Source organism: Semicossyphus pulcher, unplaced genomic scaffold (assembly GCF_022749685.1).
Source record: "Semicossyphus pulcher isolate SPU_LCO1_2020_fin unplaced genomic scaffold, fSemPul1.0.p SCAF_16, whole genome shotgun sequence".
Taxonomy (NCBI): domain Eukaryota; kingdom Metazoa; phylum Chordata; class Actinopteri; order Labriformes; family Labridae; genus Semicossyphus; species Semicossyphus pulcher.
The window spans coordinates 25,464,555-25,491,567 of NW_027211670.1; the positions used below are offsets into that span (position 1 = coordinate 25,464,555).

Here is a 27,013-nt window from a genome sequence, read left to right on the forward strand (position 1 = left end):
AAATTTTGCTTTTTACGAGTTTGATGGCAGCGCCTAAACGCGGCATTGGTAATGATAAGATTGATGGAGCTACCAGTGTAAAAGTCGAAATACAGCATAAAAGCATTTCCGGTTATCTTTCAAAGACAAAACCGACGACAACTACTCTGCCAAAAACCTAGAAAGATAAGGTATTGGCGTGAAACTGAATAATATGTAAATAAAGGGGTCTATATATTTTAATATTTTGCAAATGTACTTTCATGTATTAAAACGCCAGTGTCACCATGGCTTAAATAGCTCAAATGTTATTTCAGTATGTTTGACTAATACTTTTATTTTTTAGGATAGATCATGACATTTCCGGTCACGTTCTACTATCTCCAGTTAACTTAATGCAGCGGGGGAGCCCAATGGAAGCTTTCGTCGCAGCCCGGAGGAAACAATCGAGTGCAATTTAGCTTGAAAATAGGAACCGATCTCTTTAGACGGGATTATAAACTGTATCTTTTCTCAACACTCTGGGTGTGCTGTTATCTCTGTTGTGTTTAGAACCGGCTCATTTGCCGCTAACGCCGTCCGTTCGGCCTTGTTTATACTGTGCAAGGTAGCTTGAATCAGGGAAGCAGGCCCGGTCCTGTGCGAGTTTAACGGCCGTTTCGGGTCTGGAGTGTGTTTCGTGCGGATCGGCCCTTTAGCTCACCAAGTAAGTGGAAATAGAAGTAACACCCAATATTCCTTAAATAGAAGAAAACAGTCCGTGTTTAGATTTTTTGCTTATGGCACGAGACGATGTCAGTTTGTAGTTATTGTTAGCATGATAGCATCATGCTAGCAGTTTGCTGGAGTGACGGCTCCTGTCTCCTCTGTTGAGCTTTCTGCTAATGCTAACGGCTAAAACTCGAGATTTCATTATAACTTAAGTTAAATGCGTTTTGCTTGTACGTAACACATATCTCACCTTGTTATTACATTGATACAGTTTCAGTTTTGTTTCACTTCCAGTACTGTGTTTTGTTATGTTTCCATAATTCTTCTGCAACCATCCTAATAGTGCACATAGCAGTAACTTAGCGCCATTAGCTCAGGCAAGCTAGCAAATGTAGCCTTGTTTGTCAAACCAGCTGGCTGAGAAGTACAAGAGATGTTAGCTTGTAATTCTCACTCCCAGTTATGCTTCTGATACTCAAACCTTATAATAAGTTATAGAAATTCCGACCCTTTCCAGTGAGCCAGATCCCCTCTTTCAGCTCAGTAATCAGAGCTCTCTCAGGTCCAAAACGGCTCTTCATCTAGCACCAATTCTGGATTTTGTAAGTCAGTCAAATTCGGAAATGTTTGACCTATGATTGGTATATGTGCACATATATCACTTTATTATTTTATGTAACTAAACATAGCCTTATAAATTCCTTACAACATAACAAAAAAAAACATTACCTAAGTGAAGTGATTGAATACTTATTTGTAACAAATGATCAATAGGCAAGATCTTGATCTTAATACATTGAAATATCTGTTCATATTGAGGTTTACCAAGTCAAGAAGAACTTTTTAGTTGTCTAACAAAAATAACACGCTACCTAATTTAGTAAATAAATATCACACATATCTCTATAGACTCATATTTTCCATTTAATGTGAATGATAGAATATTAAACAAACAATATTTCTTCTCTTATCAAAAATGTTATCTGTTACTGGGCTTGGTTTTTAATGTAATTACCAACATAAGAAGTTTCTTGGTCATACTAAGACAAATTAACTTAAGTATTGTGCTTTTATTTTGCCATGTATTAATTAAGATTAAAAAAAGGAAAATTTAAAGCAAATCTGCTCTGAGATAAGAGTCTGCTCACCTTGTTCACTTACTGCTTTTAAGTTTGTAAACATAAATACATTGCAAAAAAAGTTCACATACACGGTTATTTCTGCTGTACTTCTGTCTTAGAGAATATGACCCAGATGCAACAATGACATCCAGATTCGGTAAAACCTACAGCCGCAAGGGAGGAGAGGGCACGTCCAAGTTCGACGAGGTTCTGTCCACCAAGAGGGGCACACTTAGTACCAAATGGGGTGCCACCACCTACAAGGCCAAGGTGGGCTCCAAGCGTGTTGGTGCTTCCAAGAATGAGTCTGTTTTGGGGGTTCACAAGAGGGCCCGTCCGTCCGGAGATGGCTTTGAGGATCCATTTGGATTCGACAGCGATGAGGAATCCAAGCCGGTGTCATCTCGCACTAGCAACAAGTCGTCCCCCGCCAAGCCGGCCTCAGCAGAGCCCCCCCTGGCAGAGAGGCCGGGTCTTTCTCTGGACATAGGGAGCAGGTCTAGCCTCCAGGGAGGATCCCACACTTTGACATCCTCACGGGGGGCGTCATGGCTGCCCAATGACAGGAACCAGTCCAGGGTGGTGGAGGACACAGCTCGGTTCTTTAACAGCAGCAGTGCTAACATAGGTAATACACAGAATGTGACACCTTTAAGATTGCATTGATCCGAACTGGGATTGCCACAATTTAATTATATTGCTGTTTATTGTGATTTCTTAATTGTTTAGTCTATTAGTCTAGTCTTATTGATTCCTATTTAATGCACTTAACAACCACAGATTCCCAATAATTTTGGATAAACACGTGATGTATTCTTACAGCGCGGTCACTGAGGTTCATATTGGATGTTTTGAATGACCCATGTTTTTTTTCCTTTATGTCTTCTGATATAACAGCGACAATATAACATCTCCTTGAATCTGATGACTCAACAGATGCCAACTCTGAGTGGCCTCTGTCAGTTGTAAAAGTCTCTGTTCGGTCACATCTGGCCACGATGAGCGCATCATAAGTCCTGATTTAAAAAAAGATTGGAATCAAACCTAGATGGACAGAGATGATCGCTCACACGAACCACACATGACTTTTTGCACAAATATCCTATGTGGGGAAGATCTTAATGTTGTTAATCTCACCATGGAATCAGATGTCTCACAGATGCTGACTAAATACTGGGTCTTCACATGATGAACTCAGTGACCTCTATGAAACAAAATGCTCATGGTGACTTTGCATTGGTCTCCATAAGATTATGATCTGGCCAGTAGACAGGCATGACAACACACTGCACACATCTGAAGACTAATGATGCATGTTTTGCAGCTGTGTGTAAAATATTTTAAGCTTCAAGAGCTGTCCATGATTGTTTGTGGTTTTTTCGTCAGCTTTAGATTCTATTGAATACATTTTTGCAAGAACAGAAATAAAGAAACGAGTTGATTGGTTTCCCTCTCATAGTCGGCTGCTGTCAGTGGCATCAATTTAAGCTTTACTTGTCCCTAGCTTTCCGTGGCTGCTGCTGGCCACCTGCCAGAGACACGAAACCACTCCAGCTGACTCTGAACAACAAGCTGTGCCTCAGTTAGCACTTGGGCTCAGAGTTACGTTTCCCAAAGTGCTACAACAGTGAGCCAAACAGAAGGGAAGCAAGTACAACACCAAGTTAAACTGAAAGACTGCCGTCAGTTATCTGCTTACTAAGGCTGGTGATGTTGGCTCAGTAAATATTACTCCTTGGCCGCAGTTTAAAAAAAGAAATGCCAGTATTGTAGAGCGGCTAATGCTACTTTCAGTCTTTTACAACCAAGACTTTTGCTGATGCTTGGGAGCTGTTTACACGGAGGGGGAAAGATTAAATGTTTTATCTTTTGTGAATTAATGTTTTAAACTCGAATAAGGTCTGAAGAGATTAAGTAATGACATGGTCTACTTTCTAGCTTTGCTGCACTTGTGCTCCCGACATCACAGCCTTCACAAAACCTGCAGGTCTTGGGCAGATACAGATATATTGGATGTTACACCGTGAAGCAATTTCCTGTCTTTGCTCACAGTAACGAGTCCAGTATTGTCACCCGTTTGTTATCTGTGAAGGCAGTAATGGCCATGGGGTGCTAATACAGAGTGTGTGGGTTGTTCTGGCAAGTAGGTTTCAGACCTTTTTTGATTTTTTCTTGTATAAATAAACCAGCTGGCTTAAGAGCGTTTGACGTGAGGCTCTGTAGCAGTTCCAGCTGTGTTTGTGTTTGTGTGTGACCTGCTTTCAGTGTGTAAAGGTGGTTTGAAATGGTGCAGTCATTATGCAAACCATCGTTCTGCTGAGCAGCCTGTGGGCACAGTGTTGTTTCATGTTCTACCAGATAGTATTCAGTAGGTTGCACCTCACCACGATTTAGTATGAACACATTTGGCTGGTTAAAAAATGTTGAAAAAAATGAAAACCTTGTAGCTTTGCTGCCCTGGAGGTAAAAGTCCAAAACTGACAGATTGTAAAATGAATGGATGAGGTTTGCGCCTAATTAAGAGCAGTGATTATTGTGAAGATGAACCTCAGGCTAAAAGAATCCTTTAAAGCCTGATTGTTAACATTAGTGCTGAAACAAACCCTGATTGCCTCCCCTCTGACCCCGCAGTCATTTCACTCTTTAACTGTGTGATCAAAACCTAGTTGGACAACAGATGCTCAGATTATAAAAGGTAATACAATTACCTCATCGAGACACCACCTTTGTGAGGTCCTTAATTCCTGACTGTGCATCTGTAGTGTTTTTCATGGTTAAATCATTATATACTACATGACTGTCATTTTTATTATGTTATTTAACTTGACCTTCCATTTCTCCCAAATGAACTAGATCAGGGGTTAAGTGTTCCACTTAAACCTTAATGAAAGCATAAAATCACTTGATGGAACTGGTTTATTTTTGACGGAAGTGATTCTGATGTGTTTGTTTTCTCCACAGGGAAGTCCCAGCAGAGTTCTTCGTTGTCTCAGAACCAGCACAGCTACTCCTGGTACCAAAATGCTTCTGAGAGCGATAAGAAGCCCCTGGCGCAGACCATTACCCTGAAGACCGGCTCAGAGGCAGAGTCCACCTATGACTCCTGGGATGCTATCATGGGTCTCCGTCCGCCATCACCCAGCCAGGAACCTCGCAACCCTGCCCCCACGCTCTCTTGGGCTTCAACAGGAATGAACGTGGGCAGCTTTGACCTGGGGCAGCCCCGGCACGAGAAGCCCCCCTCTCCCCCACGGCTCCAAAGCCCCAGCGAGAGCGAGGACCTAGGGGGAGACTCAGACTTCCTTGTTGAGACTTCAGATTACTCCCAGACGTCCTCCTCCTCATCACTTATAAGAAACTCTAACTGTCGGACATACAGGAGACCCAACAAACAGGGCTCCGGCAAAGCCTCGGACTCCAGTGGCTTTGCCAGCACTGTGTTTGGTACAGATCCACCCAAAGCCACATCTGATGGCAGTAATAAGACGACAGCTGTCGGAGGGGGACGTGGAAGAGGAAGGACGAGGGACTACACAGTGCTGCACCCCTCTTCAGTGTCAATGTGCAACGTCACCATTCAGGACCGAGGAGTGGAGGAGTTCAGTACAGAAGCAGCACCCTCCAGTGGTGGCAGTGGAGCTGGGTCTGGCAGCACAACAGAGCTGGGGGAGGCGGGATGGCAGCGGAAGAAGGCGGAACAACAAAATACAAGGTAGAACAACACACAGTGGCAGCGCTGGGCCCTTTTTGAAAAGTTATTGTACTGAAATGGCTTTTTTGGAAGAGTGAGATGCTTTTTAACCACGTACGGTAGTTAACATTCCTCTCCTCAAAGCCGCCAGACCAAACATTTAACCTCACAGAACAAAGGAGTTACCGATCTACTGCCTAATGGTTAGTTTGTTTGGTGTTTTAACTGGTTGGCTTCAGGACATTACAAGTAGACAAAGAGGGGAGAAGGGTTTTCTACAGCTATTTATAAATAAAAACGTGTTTGCAAGTTATTTCAACACTATTTCAATTTATTTTCTGTTGAAACACTTTCAAAACACAAATTACAGCCTACCATCAGCCTCAAGTTTGCCATCCTGCAGGCTACCAGTGCTGTAGCTAGCGGTCACTTAAAACATTAAGATGTTGTAACGGCTTGGACCCAGAAACTGTGGAGATGTGCCGTCGTTACTGAACAACCGAAAAGCGCCATCATCTGGGTAAAATACCGTAACACAATAACAAACCTCTCTCTGCATTTTATACTGGTATATTGGTCGCACCGGTTTATAGGACGCAGCCCACTTTTAGATGGAAAAAATGTCTTCTACACCAAATTTTTCAGTAATTCCCCTTTAAGAGAAACAAAGATAGGACCCAAACATCACTGTACATCAAACCCAACCTCTCTGGACAAAGTGCAGATCATTGCACCTGACACTTTCCAGCAGGATGAACACTTTTATGCTTCCTTTATGTCTAATTTCAGAACTCCTTCTCAAATCCTTGAAACCTCAGTGGTTTCTTTGAGAAGCTCAGCGAAAAAGGGAGCAAAACGTCAGTAAATGAAACGACCTGAGCACGCTACATTTTACGTTTCCATTTTTTATCTCTCAGCACAAAGTTCCAGGTTACAACGAAAGTTTGTTTATACGTTTTGATCCCAAACTGGAGAATCGTGGTCTTCGGGCAGTGTTTTATCTTGGTTGGACTTCCAAACCTCCATGCACGTTTACTTCCCGTTTCTGTAGTTGGATGTTATTCTGAGCTTTTTTCCCAATAACATTATTATGGTGAAACTGCCCGAATCAGACGTCAAAGTGAGACTATCACTGTGCTGCAAGAAACAAATTTAATTAAGTTGGCTGATTAGTTTCCTCAACAGGGAGAGTCTGGTGAAAGTATTAAATAGAATTTGGCAGGATGAAGTTTCATGCCAGGTGATGTTGAACACATTTTACTCACCCTGACTTTGGAAACAAAGATAAACATTTGACAGGTTTGAGGACTTACTGCAGGATGCCAAGAGAATAAAAAATGACTTTGACTCTGCAGGATGTAAACTATGTTTTTGTTGCTGTGTGCTTTTCCTCGCTTCAGGTTCAGGCAGACTCAGACCAAGTCCAAGAAGGACAGCAAGCTGGAGCTGTTTGGTTTTGACGACGCAGACGCCCATCAGGAGGAGAACAACGCAGACAATGCAGACGGTGGATCCAATTACAAGATAAAATATTTCGGCTTTGATGACATGAGCGACAGCGAAGACGATGACGATGGCAGCTCTAAAGCGAGGAGGAGGGCGAAGAAGGCGGCCATGGCCTTGGCCCCAGTGATCACCATCGAAGATGAAACACCGGCTGACGACGAGCCGCCGGATCCCTTCGAGAGGCTGGAGATTCTAGAAAGACCCATAGCCAAGGAGAACAAGAAGAACTCTGAGCGGCAGGAGAGCAGGATACGAGCAGGTTAAAAACACTCTCAGTCTCCGACTTTCAGAGGGTATTAAAGCTTTTTTTGTGTAACGGGGCTGCTCGTATAATCAGGCTGTGTTTCTGATTCCAGAGACAACTAAAGGTCGTTTGCTTGTGTAATGTTGATGTGTAAACACAGCACAGAGCACCCACACCATCACTGACATGCAGTACTTTGTTTTTATCCTCATACCAGCATACACCATGAACCCATCCTCCCCCACACACACACACACACACACACACACACACACACACGCAGCGTGTTCCCTAACAAACCATGTCTCCTTCTTCATCTAATCTGAGCCCATCCTCAGCAGCAAATTGCAGTGTGAAACACATGAACAGCACTGTGACAGGGTGGTATTTATGTGGTCTCATTGATCCCTTTAAGAACTCTGAACAGCAGAATTTATTCGACATAATCACTGTGATTACAAATCATTACCATTTCAAAATTACAATAATGTTTCTGCATTCAGGATCTAAACAAAGCTGATGTTTAGTGTTTTGTTTTGGAATGCATCACTTACTCGATGACGGCTATGCTAAAGCTAGTACAGAGTATTGGGGCAGGACATAACGCAGGACAAAGTAAAGGTAAATAAATGTGATATCAGTGTGGAAGAGATGCCTGTAGTGCCCACACAGCCTTCTAAATTATGCTATACCCAGAAATCAGATCAAAAGTCTCAGGTTAGTAAAGATTTTGGTTTGTTCTGAATGAAGATCTGATGAGAGTGACTGAATGTTTTTGCAGAAGTCCTGGACTTCTCAGAGGACGGGCTCAGAGTGGTGGCCGGGGTTCCCAGGAGGCCACCTCAGGGCAAACCAGCCGAGAAGAACCCGGACTCCCTCCGGAGGATCTTCAGTGCACACAAGAAGGTCAGATACCACCACCATCTATTTGCAGTAGTCAACAAGAGGATAATTAGCAGGGATGAACATCTTTGTACATTTGTGTACATGCAATAAATAGCTATATATTAAGTTTGAGTGGACAGAAACGATCTGTACTGCTTATCGTGTTCAGGGCCGTGGGGCCAAGTGTTACAGCTATCTCTTAATATATTTCGAACTTTATTAAAACACAGATCTCGTGTTTCGGCATCTGCAAAATCAGTCTCAACATCAGCTGCATTTCACTCTGGCTTTTAAAGAGATCAAATCAATGTAATAAATCTTAAAGTATGTCTGCACATCTGGGATATTCTATTTTTAAATCTCCAACTGTGAAACCTTCTCTTAGTGCATCTTACAAAATGATCTGTACCTGTGGGGACAGGACTGTCCACCTACGCCCAGTGTGAGTCAGCAGTCAATGTGTGTCTGTGTGTGTTGGCAGCGCAGTGGAGTCGTCTGGTTTATTCATGGCTGAATGATGGGAGAGATTGAGTCGTCTTTGAACATTTCTGCACTGCTTCTCATTTATTTATCGGCCTGCTAATGGACGTCAGTTCCCAGATCTCAGACTGGATGTCAGACTCTGATCTAAAGGGACAACAGACAGATTAATATCATCGATCCAGACCGACTGAGTCTTGAGAATGTTTCTTTAAATGCTCTTTCTTTGTCTTGTTTTAACCTCAATGCAATTACAGCCTTGCATCAGGGGAACAAAGCTGGAATGAGCTGATGAATTTAGCTTTGTTCTTGTTATGATGTAGGAGTGATTTGAATGAGATCTTAGTGCAGTTTGTCTTGATGAGCTTTACAAGGCCTCTTTTTATCACAGCCACTTTAATATGTTAATGTTAATGTTTAATATGTAAATATGTTCTTTTTAGTTTGCAGCATTTTAACATTGTTGGAGAAAGTGATGCACAGTTGTAGCTGTAATGAGCAAAGCTCATATCAGGATACAAGTTGGTCTGTGAGAGGATTAGCAGGGACATAGTTATTTAGATACAGGAGCTGTTGCTTCTGGTGCAACAGTGAGCATATTTATGTTTTGCTTCTGTTACAGATTATTTGCAAAATGATCATTTTCTTTCCTACGCATGAATCCTCTTTGGTTTGGAGGGTTTCCAGAGAATTAAAAATGATAAACATTCAAGCTGGAATATTAAGCAAAAAAGACTAAAGCCAACATTATGAATTTATAACCGACTAAAGAAAGGTATGTTGGTATGTTTTGTGAATATGTTCCTTCAGAGATCAAATAGATAACCAATCAATGTGTGGGTTCATTCCACTTTAAAGAAGTTGAGTCTTTTATTGTTGCTTAAATATTCGAGAGAATATTGCACACAGGTGTATTTTAACAAAGTGTCAGTAGTTGTTGCACAGCTAAACGTGATTATATCGATATTTATTTAATGTAGGAATGCACGATGTTGGATTTTTTGCCGATATTCGATATGGCATTCGATATACGCTGATTTCGATACCGATATATTAGGTACATTTTATCAGTTGATATTCTGTTTATCACATATTCTGTTTGAGTTGTCATAAGCTTTAGCAGACGGAGAAATTACTTTGTTGTTAAGTTTTCACTCTGCACCAGCAGGAAACTTCTAAAGTGCCAAATGTAAAGTTAATTTCCTCTGCTAATATTCTCACAGATGGTCTGCAATGGGCAGATGCAGACACATCGCCCATAGGAGCATAATAATGTACTTAATGTACTCTCTCTCGTCCTCTTGTTCTCCAGTTTCATGCCCTGACTCTCATAATAACTTTCCTCGCTCTCAGTTGAATAATGTGCTCCTCTCTCTGTCTCCATCGCTTCCTCTTGACCGCTTCGTCTTTACATTATACTTCCTAGAATAGTATTCTCTACCCTGTCTCCTTCCCTCCTTGTTCTCATATTCCTTCTCTCTCTCTCTCTCTCTCTCTCTTCTCTCTCTCTCTCTCTCTCTCTCTCTCTCTCTCTCTCTCTCTCTCTCTAACACTGGACTTTCTGGCTCCCTCGCTCCATCCTTAGTTAACACAATGCAGAGGGAGAGTCAGAGTTGGGCTCATTATAAAAACAATAGCCCCTGGAAGTGAACGGTCTATAGAGGAGTTGTCAAAACTCTGCATCAATTACAGTAAACTTTGTGTCGGCGGAGCGAGAGTGCTGTTTGGTTATTCAGCCGAGGACGCTGGGAGATATTAGCTGTTATCATAATGATAGTGCCTAGACGGACTCATCCATATTTAGAAGATGGTGTCTGGTTATTAAGGGAAGTTTTTATGGAACGCACAGTTATTACTTTTTATAACCACGACCCTCTCCAGAGCTTCAGTGTGGCTGGACCCTTTATGTGTTTATGTCATCCTAAAAGCACAGAGAAGAAAAGATAACTTAATGTTGATTATTGATCAGCCCATCATGTTTTTAGGTCTAACTCGGGCTGGACATGTTATTTTGAATACTGTGGTCGATGTGATACCTGAATTACAGAACTTTAGAAGAACTATGCCTTACTTTGAGAAGTGTGAGATGTTTGTTCTGCTAAATCATTTCTGTGACATGAACAGAAGAAGCCAAACCTCTCAAGTGCTGTCCAAACACTAGCAGCCATGCCTTAATGGAGAAGTTTGGTATTTTAAAACCTGGCCCCTGTTTTATTTATTTATTTTTTTTACAAATTTGAAATTACTTTTGGAATCAGACCAGTAGGTGGCCTCCACCGTAGCCGCGATACGGCTGCAATGACTGAGAAATAATCCCCCAATCAAAGTACGTCCACTAAAAGTGCTTGTTGTTTCCACTGACAGGCTCAGATTGTCACTCCAGGTGTCCGACAAGATTACAGAAATGATCCCTACAGAGATTGTCCTTTTGTTTTTTTTAAGAGAAAGATCCTTTTTGTGTAACCAGAAACAGAAGTCTCGCTCTGAAACCCCACGGAGAGGATTTGTTTATGTACAGGACTGCAGAATATATTTCCAAAGCCATGGCTGAATATTTACCAGATTTTGCCAGAGTAGCTCTACGGATGAAGAGCTCATAGAGAGAGAGAGAGAGAGAGAGAGGGCCAACAGGCAGAGGAGGATAAAACAAATACACTAACCTACGCTTTCTGTACACCAACACCAAAATCTATCTCCAACTCTACTCGCGTTTCCACCGACCTGTTCAGGTAACATTGAAAAAAGTTTTTGTTCCTATGAGTCATTATGACACCCAAATTTGTAAAAAATAGTGCCCAGGTTTGAAATCATCAAACTTCTCCTTTAAGAAAAACGTTAAAGTTGGGAACCAAACTTGTCTGACCACAGAATAAATAAAGAGTACAAATCTGACCTAGCATAACGCCAGCTTTGGATCTTTGAAAGTTTTCAGTACTCTGACTCATTTTAGCTGCCAAAAAATACTGATTTAAAATACGACACCATTCCCAACGTCTCTGATGCAGGCTTTAAAATGTAATATGAAACATTTCTGCCAATATGATTCACTTAGTGTCTGTACGCACCTTTTTAGAGCTGTTACACAAAATAAATATGGCAGGTTACATGTAAAACATCCCTAAGTAGTAGAAGTAGTTTTCTTATGTTCAATATGTATTGATGTGAGATGCACAGCTCTGTCTATGACACTTAACTCAGCAGAACCAGGGAACACCATGTGCCTTCCTTGACTCCACGTTGATGAAAACACCATGAAATCATGAGAGATTTGATTTCATGAGTGACGGAAGACATTATAGAACCTTTTTTACAGTTTGATTTGTGCTCTTAGGGCAACTTAACTTAAACCTTTTTATATGTTTTAATCGATAGAGTGCTCCGTTAAAGATGTAAACAGCAGCATATAAAAAGGAAAGAACAAAAGCTTCCCCATCGCTGTTGCATTCATAGAGTTCCTTTTTCTTTATATTCTTTAAACATTTTATTTTAAGTTAAACATAATCTATAACTAAATGGTAAATTGATACAGTAATTTCACCAGCAGTATTCAAGCCTGTGCTGTCGACTTCAGCGACAAAGTAGTTTGCTGTTTACGTGCACCCCACAAGGCCACAACAGTCCGTCTTTTTTGTGTCTTGCGGGAACGTGGCCACGCTCGCCCACCTTCCTCCTTCACTCTCAACCCTCCCATGCTGCTTAGCGGCAGGTGGGCGGGGCGGGTGGGGTAGGTGTCCGTCTGTGTCATTCAGATTACTGTAGGAGGATTTAATTTGGTGTGTTGACGTTCCAGCTCATTCCCAAACTCCTCTTTTGTCTCTGCTTATTAACCCTGTGGTGCAAAATCCTCCCTCACCTCCCCCGGTGCTTCATTCTACAGCCAATTCTCTCTCCTCTCCCTTTCTTTCCCTCTGTCCTGCCCGTCCCTCTTTTGTTTTTCTTTATGAATGCCCCGGCAACCACCAACCACAGGTTTGGCAAAAATATAGAAAAAGGACAGGAGCCAAGCCAAGGATGAAAGGGGTGTATGTGTTTGTTTTAAGTGTGTGTGTATCCTGCTGTTTGATCATTGCTGGCGGACCCTCAACAGTTTATGTGCATCCAGTTATCCTGTTTTCCCTTCTTCTTTCACCTCTGGTCTCGTCTCTTCACCAACTAACTGCTTGCAGTCATATAAACAAATAACAGTTATATTTTTTAAGGCAAAAATACCCCAAAACTCACAGGTCCACCTTTCTTCCATCTAAGACATTTACTTCTATTCAGTGGAGGCTAATATTTATTATAATATTTGATTAACTCAACATCCTTAACAAACAATAAAACCATCATCATATACAGTTTATAACTTAGGTGTGAAGATGAATCAATTTGTTAAGAAAATACTCACAATAATCCATAATCAAAATTATTGTTATATGCAGCCTTTGTCACAAAGCAAATAGACTATGAGTGTTAGTGGTGATACTTCAGTGCATGTAGCACCAAAGAGTACTGCAACAGTATGTAAAACACGAGTCTTAAATATACAAAATACAATGCTTTTTGAGTTTAGATTTCAGAGGGGAAAAGCAAAATTATAAAGCTGCTTTGGAATAAGAAAAAGGAAACGGTGCAGAAGGGAATTAAAACTAAAAATGCACCTTTTTGTGACCTTGATAACAGGCAAGTAAAAGCAGAAAGCAAAAGCCTACAAGATGTTTTTCTAGTATTTATATCTAAATGTTTGTCAGGGCTTCTACAAACATGTTGTTTTGTTTCTGTCCGTCTTACTGAAGACGTTTTGCAGATTCAGTGATGTTTATATTTTGTATTTGCTTGTTTGTGTTCATGTTCCAGTCACCCACAAAAGCTGTGTACAACGCTAGACACTGGACGTTGGAGAGCGAAGAGGAGCCCCCCCCAACTTTCCTGTCAAAGCCACAGACAGCACCTGTAAGCATGCACACACACACTCTCACACACTTAAGCTCAGCCTGAGATAGTTCCAGATGGCTACACAAGTAAAATTGAACGTCCTGATGTTCAAAACCCATCATACTATCTAACATCCTTAATAATATCGTCCATCCTTCCAGGCTCCGGCTGCAGCAGGAGGATCCAGTAAGGAGCCCTCTGATGCTAAGAAGGACGACGGCGTATTTAAGGCTCCTCCGCCTCCTCCCAAGGTCACCAAGTGTGTCACCCTCCCCACAGATCTCTACCAGGACACTGTCACTGCACTCAAGTGCCGCAAAGAGCACAAAGAGGTACACAGAAATGTTTTACTTATCCTTAACCTGCACGAATCACACTAAAATTAACATCAATGAAAATACTTTTTTTGCTGCTGGTTTTCACTCTCTACTAACTCATACTGAACTCTTCCTCTCATTCCCCTCCGTCCCTGTGTTTTCCAGCTGTACACAGTTGTCCAGCATGTGAAGCACTTCAATGACGTGGTGGAGTTCGGAGAGAACCAGGAGTTCACGGATGACTTTGAGTATCTAGCCACTGGTCTGAAGAGTGGACAACCTCTCAACACACGCTGCCTTAGGTAAGAGCCGTCTGGTACATTAATTATATCAGTATGTAGATATGTTTCCCCATTTAATGCTGTGTCTCTGTGTGTTTTGATTCTTCAGTGTGATCAGCCTGGCTACTCGCTGCGCCATGCCCAGCTTCAGGATGCACCTCAGGGCCAGAGGGAAGGTGGCCCAGGTCTTCAAAACACTCAATGATGCCCCACAGCACCCGGTAAGGATCTGTCAATGGTGACAAACTTTAAACTCCATAGGTAGACACTGCAGTGAAGGTTGTCTCAGGCGCCTTTATATAAGACAATAACTGAGAATGTGATTATTCTGTTGTGCAGATAGAAATAGGAATAAATTGGCAAACTCATCCTCAGTTAATCTTTTTGTACTGTATTGTAATGGACATATTTGAATCTCTGCAGAACCTGGCTATGTGCACAGCGTCTCTGATGTACATCCTCAGTAGAGACCGGTTGAACATGGACCTGGACCGGTCATGTCTGGACCTCATGATCCGGCTGCTTGAGCTGGACCAGGACCAGGGAGGCGGGGTGGTGACAGAGACAGACTCCACCAATCAGTTCAGCGCCAGGGAGATCGCTAAGATGAAGGAGAAGATCCGGAAGCTCTGCGACACCGTGCACAACAAACACTTGGACCTACAGAACATAACGGTACTGAAACATGATCCTTCGTTTATTAATAACTAATGCAGCAGGTCTTTAGTTCTGTGTAAATATGTGTCACACTGCATTCATTTGATTCCACGCGTTCATGCCCGTTGAGTGCCTTGAAACCGTGTTTAGACCATTACACCTCTCCACTGAAGCCTCTGAGTGATGATATCCTTTTAGCAGCTCTTCACTCAGGATGACTCACAGACACCCACATGTGTCAAGATATTTGTTGCAGCTCCACTGGAGCTGAAGATCTTTATAGATCTATTATATCTACACTAAATATCAGGCTTTTGTAGCTGACATGTTATAGCAGAACTCAACATTCACAATTATAAAAATATGAGAAACAAAGAATCTTACTTTGACAACTAAAGGAATCTGACCTGACTCAACAGGAGCTGCACAACAGGCTTCACACAGCACGCTGCTTTTGTCAGGCGACCAATCAGATGGGGCGCCACTTGTCAGCCTTGTTACCACCAAACATGGAGGAGCAACTTGTTTGGTTGTTTCTGTCTGAGCTGTACACATGACAAACAAACTGTATCACAATAGAGACCGAAAAGCCCATTGATGGGAGCTTGTTTTTAGCTGTGTAGTAAGTTTAACTTATTGTTGTCATAGAAACAAAACCCGCATGCAGCGTTTTTTCTCTCATCCCAGCGCTCCCCAGCGCCCTGCCAGCACTTTTCTGCCAGAAAACGGTGCTATGTGGACATGGGGCCTAAAGATGTATCTTTATTAATAGTGTGTCCTGAAACCTTAAATGGTTAACCTTTAATCGGACTCCTTTTGTCCCTCCTCTCTTCCTGTAGACGGGTCATTTAGCCATGGAGACGTTACTTTCTCTGACATCAAAGCGAGCAGGAGACTGGTTCAAAGAGGAACTACGGCTACTGGGAGGACTGGACCACATAGTAGATAAAGGTTAAAGACGTATAGAATTTGACCCTAAATATTATATAGAATTCATGATGATGCAACTGGTTTCTGACTGTCTCCTTCTTTTTATTTCTCTGTCCACAGTGAAAGAGTGTGTTAATAACTTAAACCAGGAGGACGATAAGGAGAAGCTGGTGTCTGCTCTGTGGGGAGCTGAGAGGTGTTTACGGGTGTTGGAGAGTGTAAGTGTGACGCAGATGACAGGGAGGTGTGGGAAAACCAGAAAAACAAACCAAACTAGAAAATTCACTTCTGCCAGACTCTTAAAAATTCCATGTTATTTAAAGATGTGGTTGGAGCCCACAGAATATAACGATTACTTTCACCTTTAGGTCAACATAAACCACAAACATAAGATTCATTTGGCAACACAAAACACTGATATAAAGAAACATAGTGTACTTATTGAACTCCATGGTTCACAAATCTTTGCTAGGAGACAAAAGGACATTGGGAGGGTGGAATGAGCCGTATTGTTTCTATATAGGTTAGGTTGATAATTCATGTGTACAATTAGTTTGGTTCAACAACTTAAATCCCTGTAACTTTGGCCTGAATCCTTTTGCAACCAACTCAGTGAAAACTACTTAACATGCTGGAGACCTCACAGCTGCAAGGGACAAGTTAAAATATGCTGTTCTATCCTTAGTGGAACAAAATCTGCCTTCTGGGGAAGAAAGTAATTTTCTTCCTTTGTATGCATCCAGGTGACGGTCCACAACCCAGAGAACCAGGGCTACCTGATCGCCTACAAAGACTCATCACTCATCATCTCCTCTGCAAAGTGAGCAAACACATTTCTTTATGCAGTCTCACACTCTGACCCGAGAATGTTTCATTCTGACAGATTTGATCCGGACAACACTGCTGCTCATTTTAAATCTGTATTGTCATGTGTCATGTCTGTTTCACTGTTGAATTTTAGTTAATTAATTAGCGTATACAGTTTTTCACCAATATCAAGATTAAGAGCACGGACAGCAGATTAAAAATGCCTCCTGCTGTCAGAAGCTCTGATTCAGCTGCACGACTTTACTGTAGCATGATTCAGTCTGCCTGGTGGTTATTATGTGTGTCATTATCAGGGTTTTGTTGTTCAATTTCCTGGTCATGACACCCTGTCAGTCACAGTGCTGACCTTTGCCCTCTAACCTTGACTACTTGGAGTGTAGTCCACTGTGGAAGTGACCTGACCTTGCGCGCCCTCCCTCTTTTTGTGCGTCAGTTTGCGCCTCTGCCCTCGGGGAGATTTGGTATTTTAGTTTTAACCTCATGTATAGTTAATATTCTATTTTTTGTAGGAACATGAATGTGTTTATTTATTCTAAAGAGTTCCTTTGGCAGCTTGTTTTGGTAAGTTCAATTAAATATAATGAATAAAACATCAAAATAATTAGCCAAACACACACTGCTCTTTGCCAGATGATTTTATTCACTTTAACTGTGAATGATGTCTCCCACACTGAAACAGCAGTAACGTAAGAGCAAAATTGTATTGTTCATGTAGTGTAGTAAACAACATCAATGTAAGCCTTAAAGATACAGTGTCACACTTCACCTTCTCACTCCTCTTCTTCACCCTCTGTGTGACCGGACCTCTGCCCCCTGCAGAAGGTCTGCTGCAGTGAGGGTGGGGGGCCGGGGGGCCAGGGGAGTTGATGATGAGGATGAAGGCTAAATGAGTCAACAAAGAGCTGCTGTTACAGCGGGTGACACAGGCCTCAGTCTGAGCATTCAGCTGTCCTCTCTGTTAACTCGATTAACCCCCAAAACCACAGGGTGAGCAAGGGAGCGAGCAGGGAGGGAGTCGAACTGCCACCTAAACTACACACACACGCACACACACACACACACACACACACTGAGGCAGTGTATATCACCTTTCCTTATAGTGACTCCAGGTCTTGTTCCTACATCATTTACTTTTTCTCCCTCCTTTTCTCCTAGTTGTTCTTTGTATCTCTTTTTCCTTGTCTTCCTCTCTGCCGTTGCCTCCTCTTTGTTTCCGCACATGCTGCCCTGATTGTTTCAACCCAACCTCACCCCTCTGCCTCTCTGAGTGTTTCAGCTGTCTGCAGGATTAATTCAATTATCCCCCGAACCACCATTGTAGAAAGCACACGCACACGAACAAAAGTCCTTTTGCTTATTGAATATTCTCATCTGCGTCTGAGCAGAAACCAAACTTTAATCTAGAGTAGACGGACAAAATAACATCCTAAAGGTTAAATCTGGCTTGTTGCAACACTACCCTTCCCTTTATTTAGATTCAGTTATCATTTTTGTCCTGTTTAAGCTGCAGGGGGAATTGTGCCAATGAACTTCTTCAAGAAGAATAAAAAGAGGAGTTGCTAGGTTCACTGACTACCACAGATATGAAGAAATCCCAGCAGCTCTAGCTCTCGTCTCCTGTGTTCTCTTATGCGTTCCCCCTGAACGGTCACTGTGTCACATCCTCTTTTACTGTCACACTCACAAGGACATACCCTCCTCTATGTTTCCCTTCCTCTTTTATTTCCTTCCTCTCACTCTGTCCTCTTGTTGGGACTCTGGTTTCTGCTCCCCGCTGTCATTAGATTTAATTTGGTTATTTACATCAGACTGCTGACCCGCTCACCCCTTCTGTTACTGCAGCCGGCCCCTGTGTGTGTTTCTGTGTGTGTGTGTGTGTGTGTGTGTGTGTGGCGGGACAAATGTTTCCTTGAATGCTGCTCTGTTTTATGATGGAGTGGAAAAGGAAAGAGAGGGAAGAGCTGACATGACATCTGGATGTGAATCTAGTTTGTTTTTTTGTTCGTGATGAACAAGTGTTTTTTCTTCTTCTACATCTGATGAGACAAAGTAGGTGAATCCACAGGAAAGCTATGATGACTATAACAGCTCCCACACACAGTCTGCTAAGAACAGGAATATTTATTAATGTTTTTATTCATATGGGAGGCCTACTAAGCTCTACCTGTTGTTCTTTACGGTGTGCAGGATGTATTTTAATGCAATAATTGTCTTGCAGTATGTTTTGTTTTAAACTGGAATGACAATGTTTTCATTGCTTCTCCGTCTGGCCGTCTGCGTGCATTTCTTTCACCCTCACATACTGTGGAAACATCAAAGATTTTAGTACATGTTTTTGTTTTAATCACTCCTTTCTCCGCCTCTCTCTCTCAGGGCGTTGAGCAGGTGTGAGGCGATGATCCAGCGTTACAGCAGGGAGTTGAACTCGGACAGAGCCGTGGTGGGGAAGGCAGTGGAGGACTGTATGAGGGCCATTATTGGAGTCCTGCTCAACCTGACGCACGACAACGGTAAGCATGCACACACAGATTACAAGGACGATTTTCTGCTGCTGGTTGTTGTCACATACAGACTTATATACACTCATGTCTTTTAACCCGTTTGTGTGCAGAGTGGGGCAGTACGAAGACAGGAGAACAGCAGGATCTGATAATGACGGCTCTGAACTGTGTTCTCAAAGTCCCTCAGTACCTCCCGCAAGAGCAGAGGTTCGACATCCGGGTCCTGGTGAGTGTCAATTAACTTAAACATTATTCTTTGCTACAGCTACGAGTGTCTTTTTCAAAAAGGAACGAATTGCAGTCGGTGTGGAACAGTGCCAGATTAGCTCATTAAATTGGCTGCAAATATGAAGAGGTGTGAGAGTAATCTAAAGATCTAAAACATCAACATCCGCTGTCAGTTAAGGGTGCTCCGAATCTGTGAATCAATTACCATAAAAATCTGTTGACACTTTTAATTAAAAAGGCATCAGTGGGGCGCTGTTCAGGTCAGCCGGTAGAGCAGACGCTACACGTACAGAGGCAAGGTCCTCAACGTATCGGTCGCAGGTTCGACTCCGACTCGCGGCCCTTTGACAGGAAACATGGGGAAGAGAGAGTTGGGTTAAACATGCACGGATCTTCAGCTGTCCTACTTATAGCGGAAAAAAGCTTAAAAATATATTTTAAATGAATGACATCTGAATCTAACAGTTGTGTTAGATGAGTACTCTTACTGTGTGTGTGTGTGTGTGGTGTTCAGGGTCTGGGCCTGCTGATCAACCTGGTGGAGTACAGTGCCAGGAACAAGTACTGTCTGATGGAGATGGAGATGGAGGGAGGTCAGGGTCCCTGCAACTCCACCGTCTTGATGAGCCCGACACACCAGGACATCACCAGCACGGGGCCACTGAGCGCCATCGCTGCTCTTGTACAGGTATGATGTGTGTGTGTGCGTGTGTGTGCTTAGCATCGGTCTAAGCTGCTTCCTCATGTAATCTGCAACAAAGGGAACTGATGATTAATTAGCATACAACCTAATGACAACACCTACCATACATTGTCAGACGGGGACTTCTTCATTCTAAAATGGAAGTCGAACTTTGTCTCAACTGTCTCCAGATTGATCTGTGATCATGATAGTGATTGACATTTATGTTTGAGCGTACAATAATCATTTGTCGTTACTTTTTTGTTGATAGAAAAAAAGATGAACTTGAGAAATAGATGTTTGCTCTGCCGTGGAAGCTTAGTTTCCCATGAGCACCATCAAAGCATCATTTAAATCGAATCATCCCACATAATCCGATTTGGCTGATGCTCATACGCAGACTGACTTCCAGCGAGCAGCAGCCTGGTGACACACAGAGCGAATCAACAAGTCAACAACGAGACATGAGGGTGGAAACCAGTTGTTCAAGTTATTTTGAGTGTTTCATTTAACTGGCAGTAATAACGTTTTTTAATATTGAGAACTTGTCCTGAACTCTTTCAGTCAGTGACTTTTAAAAAACAGATTTGACTGAGTGGAGTTTTTCTAATCTTCTAAGACATTTCATATTTGTACAGCACAACAAAAACAGAACATAAGAAATAATAGACACAAAATCATCAAAATAATTTCAAAGATGCTTTTAATTACAAAATATTTCTACACTAAGTTACTTTTACCTGTTTTAGAAGTTGCTAACCTGCTGGCTGTCCTCCTGTTCCTCTTCCTCAGCTGTTCCTCCAGCGTGAGCGGGCCGCCATCCTGGCTGAAGCGCAGACTGATGACCTCATCAAAGAAGCACCGAAGCCTGCGGACCAGAGCGGGCAGTGGCAGGAGACGGGCGGCGAGATCCAGTGGGTCGCCAATGACAACAACAATGAAGCGGACAAACAGGATGACGCCAAGAAGAAAGAGAAGGAAGAGGAGGACGAGGAGCTGGACCTCAACAAAGGTACTAACATGTTTAAGTTGAGCTTTCTTAGATGTCACAGGTTAAAGTGTATAAATGTAACTTGTGTTTGTTCCTCTTCTCAGCTCTGCAGCACGCAGGGAAGCACATGGAGGACAGCATTGTGGCCTCATACACAGCACTGCTGCTGGGCTGCCTGTGTCAGGGGAGCTCGGTGAGTGCCTCTTAGCTATAGCTAACTTTTATCATGTGTCACTTTGTTTTGATATGAATGATGCTTTACTAGATGTTTATCAGATTTTTGACCCCCCCTCTCTGTCTCTGTCTCCACCAGTTGAATGTGACTACTGTGAGGGAGAACCTGCCTAAAGGAGATTTCTCCATCATGACAGAAATGCTGAAAAAGTTCCTCAACTTTATGAACCTCACTGTGAGTCACTGCTGATACTGAAACATCTGTACAAACACACTAAATGAAATGCATACTTAAATAGCTTTACAATCATTTTCACAGTGCATATTGTCTGCATCTTCAGTGCAGTTTTGTTAAGTGAACGTTAAGATCGATTTTTCACGCACCGAGGAGTTTGTTAGAGACACGTGAGATTGTTATGACGGCAGCAACTAACACACACCTTTTAAAATGGGAATACAAGGATATAAAATAGATTGCAAACAGACATTACCTCTCTTTATGAACACATGAACAATACAATTTCTGTTAAGGAAAAATAAAGTATTTTATAGTTATAATAATATGAAGCAAAGCTCGTGTGCAGGTGTTTTTCCCTGTTTGTACGCTAACCGACCTCTGCTCTCTCTCCGCAGTGTGACGTCGGCACCACAGGACAGAAGTCCATCTCCCGGATCATTGACTATCTGGAGCACTGCTAGAGAGAAGCCTGTCTCACACATGCACACAAACAAACACACCACCTCCCTCATCTTCATCACCATCATCACCTCAGACTTTGCTCCCTGCGGGAAACAGGCAGATTTTTTCATCTAACAAACATCAAACACATTTTTCATCATCTTCCTCTCTGTGTCGTGACATCCTCCTCATCCTCCAGTTCCATCTGCTGAGAAACAAACATGATAACTTAAATAACTTAACATGACCTTAGATTTATTATAACTTAAGCAGCCCCCGCCCCCAGCCCAACTATGATCACATTATATTTTCCTTTTATTAAAGATATAATCCATGTCAGTATTTTAGTTGTTCCCACACCTCCTCTAATTATGAAAATCTGCTCAGTTCGAGTGTGTCTCTGATCTGTTTGCTTCTGAAGTTTCCTCACAGTTCACTTCTTCTCTCACCTGTTCACCGCCTCCCTACCTCGTAAAAACACCCTGCCTGTCGTATTGATCGCTGGCAGATTGGAGTGCAGCCGCCATTTTCTCCAGCCTGTCATCAAAGCCTCGTATCCTCTGAAGCTGATAATCGCCAAAACAACTCAAGTGTTTTTAAAAAAAAAAAAACTACTGACCAAAATAATTGCTTTACATGCTGTGTTCTTCTTCTTCATCTCTTTTAGCTGCTTTGACCCCTCATCTCTGTCGGAGGGAGGCGGTGTGAGGCTGAGAAATCAAAAGTATTGATTTTTGCTGGCCCAAGAGCACAGAAATGGCAGTTCAGACCCTGAATTACAGGCTTTTGTGAAGTTAAGGTGGTATTTTAGGGAGGGCCTGCCTGTGGATGTTTGCATGGGGTCAGTTTAAAGGTGTTTTTCATCTTTATAGAACCAGAAATTTTCGCTAAGAGCTTTTCTTCTCTCTTCAGCCTCCGTTGCAAACTACCTGATTTTAAAACGCTACTTTTTTCTTCTGATCAAAACAGGTGCTTCTCCCAGCATGCCAAGTCCACTCTAGTCAGTCAGAACCCAACAGCACACCCGCGACTAAACAGAATGACCCTCAAGGTTATGAAAACTCTCTGGAAACTTTGAATGACTCCCTACGCCCCTCGAAAAAAGTAGAAACTTTTTCCTAAAAGAGAATCGATCCTACTCACTCGACATCAAAGCTCTGTGTCTCAGTGGTGCTCGAGCCCTCTGGGCCACGACCTGTCCTCATTCAGGTCCTTTCAATTACTACCTGTGTGTGCGCTCGCCGCTCGCAGAAGAGCCTTCAATTATAGCACAAAGGTAGCTGAAACGCCCCGGTCTGAGAGGTGAACACAAACTGCTTTTCTTTAGTCTGGACAGAACCACCAGCGTCGAGGCTTACAAGGATCAAGTTGATACTTTTCTCTTCCTGTTTGGTTGTTTGTAGCCGCTCAGGTTGCAGCCGTGAAATCCAGAAGTTTACAGGTTGTACTTCAACTTTCTAAAAAAACATCCCCTCAGATTCTCTGTGACAGTCAAACCTAATCTGTCCATCAGGCTACAGGAAGAAGAGTTTCTGTACAGTGATGTATTCAGCTAAGCCTGCGCTTCCTGAATGCATGCATGAAGAGGAGAGGTGTCGGTGGAATTACTTTCAGGTGGACTTAAAGACTTTTCTTGATCAGTCCACACCTATAAACATTAAGTTATTATTACGGATTCTTACAGTAAAATTGCTGTTAAACATAAAAATACAAAGTGAAAGTAGATGTTTATTAAAGGGGCAGTGTTAGTTTTTTAAAGGACTTTAATTTCTCATTAGGGTCAAACGCCCCAAAACACAGATTCTGTCTCCCACAAGCGAACATCACGTGTGCTCCAGCTTTGGCGTATCACTATTTTTTAAGCATTATTAATGAACCATTATTAAAGCCAGTACTTCTATTTAAGAATGAGCTGGGAGGAGGAAACGCTGAAAGGATGTTATTATGTTATTGTTAATTTGTGGCTCTAATTATTCAGTGATTCACTTTCCAAACTACGAGGATGAAGAGAGTGATGATCCGGTTCGGAGGCTTCCCCACGACGTATATCACCCGACTTCTTCTGAGCAAAGTCACATTGTAAAGATTCAGTTCTGATGAATGATTCCTTAAAGTGTTGGGGGCAGAAAAGTCAAACCCTGCCGTTACGTAGTTTGTTTTCTTAGATAATCCCTGGAGGAGCAGAGATGGACTTTCTGTTTGATTAGTTGTTCATAGATTTGGAAAGTTAAGATATATTTTAGTTTTTTTCTTCTTCGTTACAGAAAAGTTCTCTTGAATTTCAAAGTTCGCAGCAGGTGTCATCAAACATGTTCATCCCGTTAATGTGTTTTTGTTCCCATTGTTCATCACAGTCAAACACACACACACACACACACACACACACACACACACACACACACACACACACACACACACAGTTTAACCCTCACACTCCTTTTTTGTTTTCAAGTTTACAAGAGCTTTATTCACAGACGTCTGAAGAATGAATGGAAGAGCTTTTTGTACATAGTTCTTGTACATAGATTGATTTCCTCGTGTAGGAGGAGAGGCTGGTGGGTAATGGGGGGTGGGATTGTGGGTGGTGTGTGTGTTGGGGGGGTTAAATTTAAATTTAGACCGGTAGACTCTACTTTTCTGAATCTGACTCTATTTTTCATTTTCTAAAGCCTTTTCTCCCAGTCGTGTTGTTGTTTTGGACAGACAGACAGAGAGCTTCTTAACAAGCCACCTGCAGGAAAACTTGATCTTTGTACCAATTTGCAGACTGATGTCTTTGGTTACTTGTACATAATTTTAAAATAATAAAAATTGCTACTTTCAGTACTTCCTGCTCCATCTTTTTGTTCTCTAAGTGTTTCCATAATGGATGAAATTTTTTTTATCTCTTTCATGTCCAAACTTTTGTCAAATATTTGAACATGTTTTCTCTTGTACAGAGACAAAACTCAAAGCTGTAACCTGCTCGCTCATCCGTGAAAAATACATACAATATAATTAATCAGAAATTCATCGTCTTTGTTCTGTTTCCAAGTCAATAAGCAGTTTTGGACACCAGGACCTCTCAATCATCTGAAATACATCATACATTGTAACCTGTCATTAATTTAAGGCTGAGAAATCTTTGTGCTTCATGTCTTTTCTTACTGTTGGACAACAGCAAACAAACAACAGTCTGGTAGGAAAATAAGTTTTAAAACGTCTTTCAGTCTTTGAAGTCACTTGGTCCCGCTACTTCTCTCCCACATGTCCTCATCATAACTCCTCTGCTCCTCCTCTGCGCGCGCGGGGCCCCCGCTGCTCTTCCCTGTGTGAGAGTCCCTGACTGGCCCCGATGGCTCCCCGGCCAGAAGTTTGGTTTCCTTTGGGGATGGAGTGACCTCCATGGGCCGAGCTGTGCGTGTCGCTGCCGATCCTCCGCAGGCGCCCTCCTCGAGCAGCTCACTGAGGGTGGCGATGTAAATCTGCGCCATTTGGAGCGTCTCGGATTTGGAGAGCTTCTTGTCGCTCTCCAGGTTGGGGATGACGCTCCGCAGCCGGTCGAAGGCGACGTTGAGCCCCAGCATCCTCCTCCTCTCCCGGGCGTTGGCAGCGAGGCGCCGCCGTCGCTGCGCCCTCTCCAAAGCGCACTTGTCCGGCTGCAGGTAGTGCAGCGCGCCGCTGGCCGGGCCCAGCCGGAGCTCCACAATGGCGCATGGAGAGTCTCTGTGGTCGCACCCGGCGCGTCTTGTGCGCTCCGCTCCAGGCCGCTCCTGCGCGCGGCTCCGCTGCAGCAGAGCGTGGATGTCGGCGTGGAGAGCCGCTGGGGCGGCGGGGGCGACTCCTCCCTCCTGGTCCACAGAGATGAAGGGCGCAAATAGGCTTTTACTCGGCGGCATCACTCTTCTACTACTTCTTCTTCCCGAGGGACAAACTTCTACTCAGACCAAGCAGGTCAGTTTCCTCACTGAGAACTTTAACAAAGTAATACACGTTCAACTTTCTCCTCTTTGATGGGTGAATTTATGGACCTGGGGGTCTCGGGGACGCGCAGTGCGTTCAGGGGGCGTGGAGAGGGTCGTGTGCTGCCTAATGAACAGAGCCAAAGTCCGCTGCAGGAGGTCTATTAACCAAGTTCATCAAAAGAGGATTAGAAGCGTCTCAGTGCGTAACTGTGGGCCGATACATGGAGGCGGCCAAGCAGAAGAGCAGCTAGCCAAGGAGAGGAGGAAGGAAGGGAAGATGAGAGGAAGGATGAGAGGACGTGATGCTAAATGTGAAGAAAGTCCGCTCAGTTTACTAAAGAACCAACTACAGTGTCATAAAAAGCAACTCGTTCCTCAGTAATGAAAAGTTCATTTGCATCTTTGTGTTGCTTTGAAAATGTTTTTTTGTGTGTAAGAATTAAAAATAATTAAAATGCTGCTTCAACCACAAAAAGTAACTTAAAAAAGTGTAAAACAAGAGATCATCAAACGAATGAGACAAATATCACAGATAAAAAAAGACGTCCTGTTTTTATTAGAATTGTCACTACATTTTTTTTTTTTTACCTAAAAGTAAAAAAAAAAAATGGTTTCAGAAATTTGTTCAGAACTGAGACCAACACGCTGAAGTGTGGGTGCAAATGCTTTTCAAAGCGTTCGTCGTTCAATGAATAATAAAATTGATCTGGATGGTGGGGGGGCGTCTGATTCTGATATTCATGGCTCTGACCTGCTGCTTTCACCCTTTCATTGGTCTCTTTATTCACAGTCCTGCTGAGTTTGTCTCTAATCTGAAGCACTGTTATTCCTTTTGGAAAAGTGCCACATGAGTAAGTTTTAAAGCTGCAGTATGTGTCTTTAACAACTTTCTCTGTGTCCTCTACAGGTTGTGATGTTTGTCTCATGTATTAAAGCTCATCAGCTCGTCGCTGGGATTCTTGTTTTTAAGGTTCATTAAAAGCGTTGCGGCTCCCCGAGGGAAGCGCCTGATGCTGACTGACAGTAACTGGCAGCCTCGTATCCTCTGGATGGACTCTAATGGGATTTAGCAGCGTGTCCTGAGCGCCGTGTGCCAGCACTCTGCCGGGCCAGGCCTTTACAAACGCCTCAGCGTGGCACCGGGTCGGCACAAAGATGGCTGCGTGACACACAGGAGCATAATGGGCTCCTTATGGCCAGGAGGACCCTCGCTGTCTGAGGCTGCGGGGTCGCTTCTTTTTACTCTCCAGTCTGGAGCACGTGGGGAGGT

The 27,013-nt window shown here is 42.9% G+C and overlaps 1 protein-coding gene across 1 annotated transcript; it reads left to right on the forward strand.

Moving 5' to 3' along the window:
• The first annotated feature begins 393 nt into the window (after positions 1-393).
• waplb (WAPL cohesin release factor b) lies at positions 394-24,625 on the forward strand. Its single transcript, XM_069664492.1, has 20 exons — positions 394-685; positions 1,931-2,439; positions 4,773-5,523; positions 6,903-7,267; positions 8,034-8,158; positions 13,454-13,549; positions 13,693-13,863; positions 14,014-14,150; positions 14,239-14,350; positions 14,553-14,804; positions 15,626-15,737; positions 15,837-15,934; positions 16,460-16,536; positions 18,918-19,054; positions 19,156-19,271; positions 19,788-19,961; positions 20,748-20,967; positions 21,051-21,139; positions 21,260-21,355; positions 21,754-24,625. Exons 2-20 carry the CDS (start codon positions 1,953-1,955, stop codon positions 21,817-21,819), a joined length of 3,681 nt encoding a protein of 1,226 aa, XP_069520593.1. The 5' UTR covers positions 394-685; positions 1,931-1,952; the 3' UTR covers positions 21,820-24,625.
• Positions 24,626-27,013: the final 2,388 nt, after the last annotated feature.

Bases quoted from the DNA above. Each gene is read 5' to 3' on its own strand.
- waplb (XM_069664492.1), top strand. From the start codon at position 1,953: ATGACATCCAGATTCGGTAAAACCTACAGCCGCAAGGGAGGAGAGGGC. The intron at 14,805-15,625 runs GTACTGAAACAT...CTCTTCCTGTAG, and splicing joins TGGACCTACAGAACATAACG to ACGGGTCATTTAGCCATGGA. The intron at 20,968-21,050 runs GTACTAACATGT...TCCTCTTCTCAG, and splicing joins GGAGCTGGACCTCAACAAAG to CTCTGCAGCACGCAGGGAAG.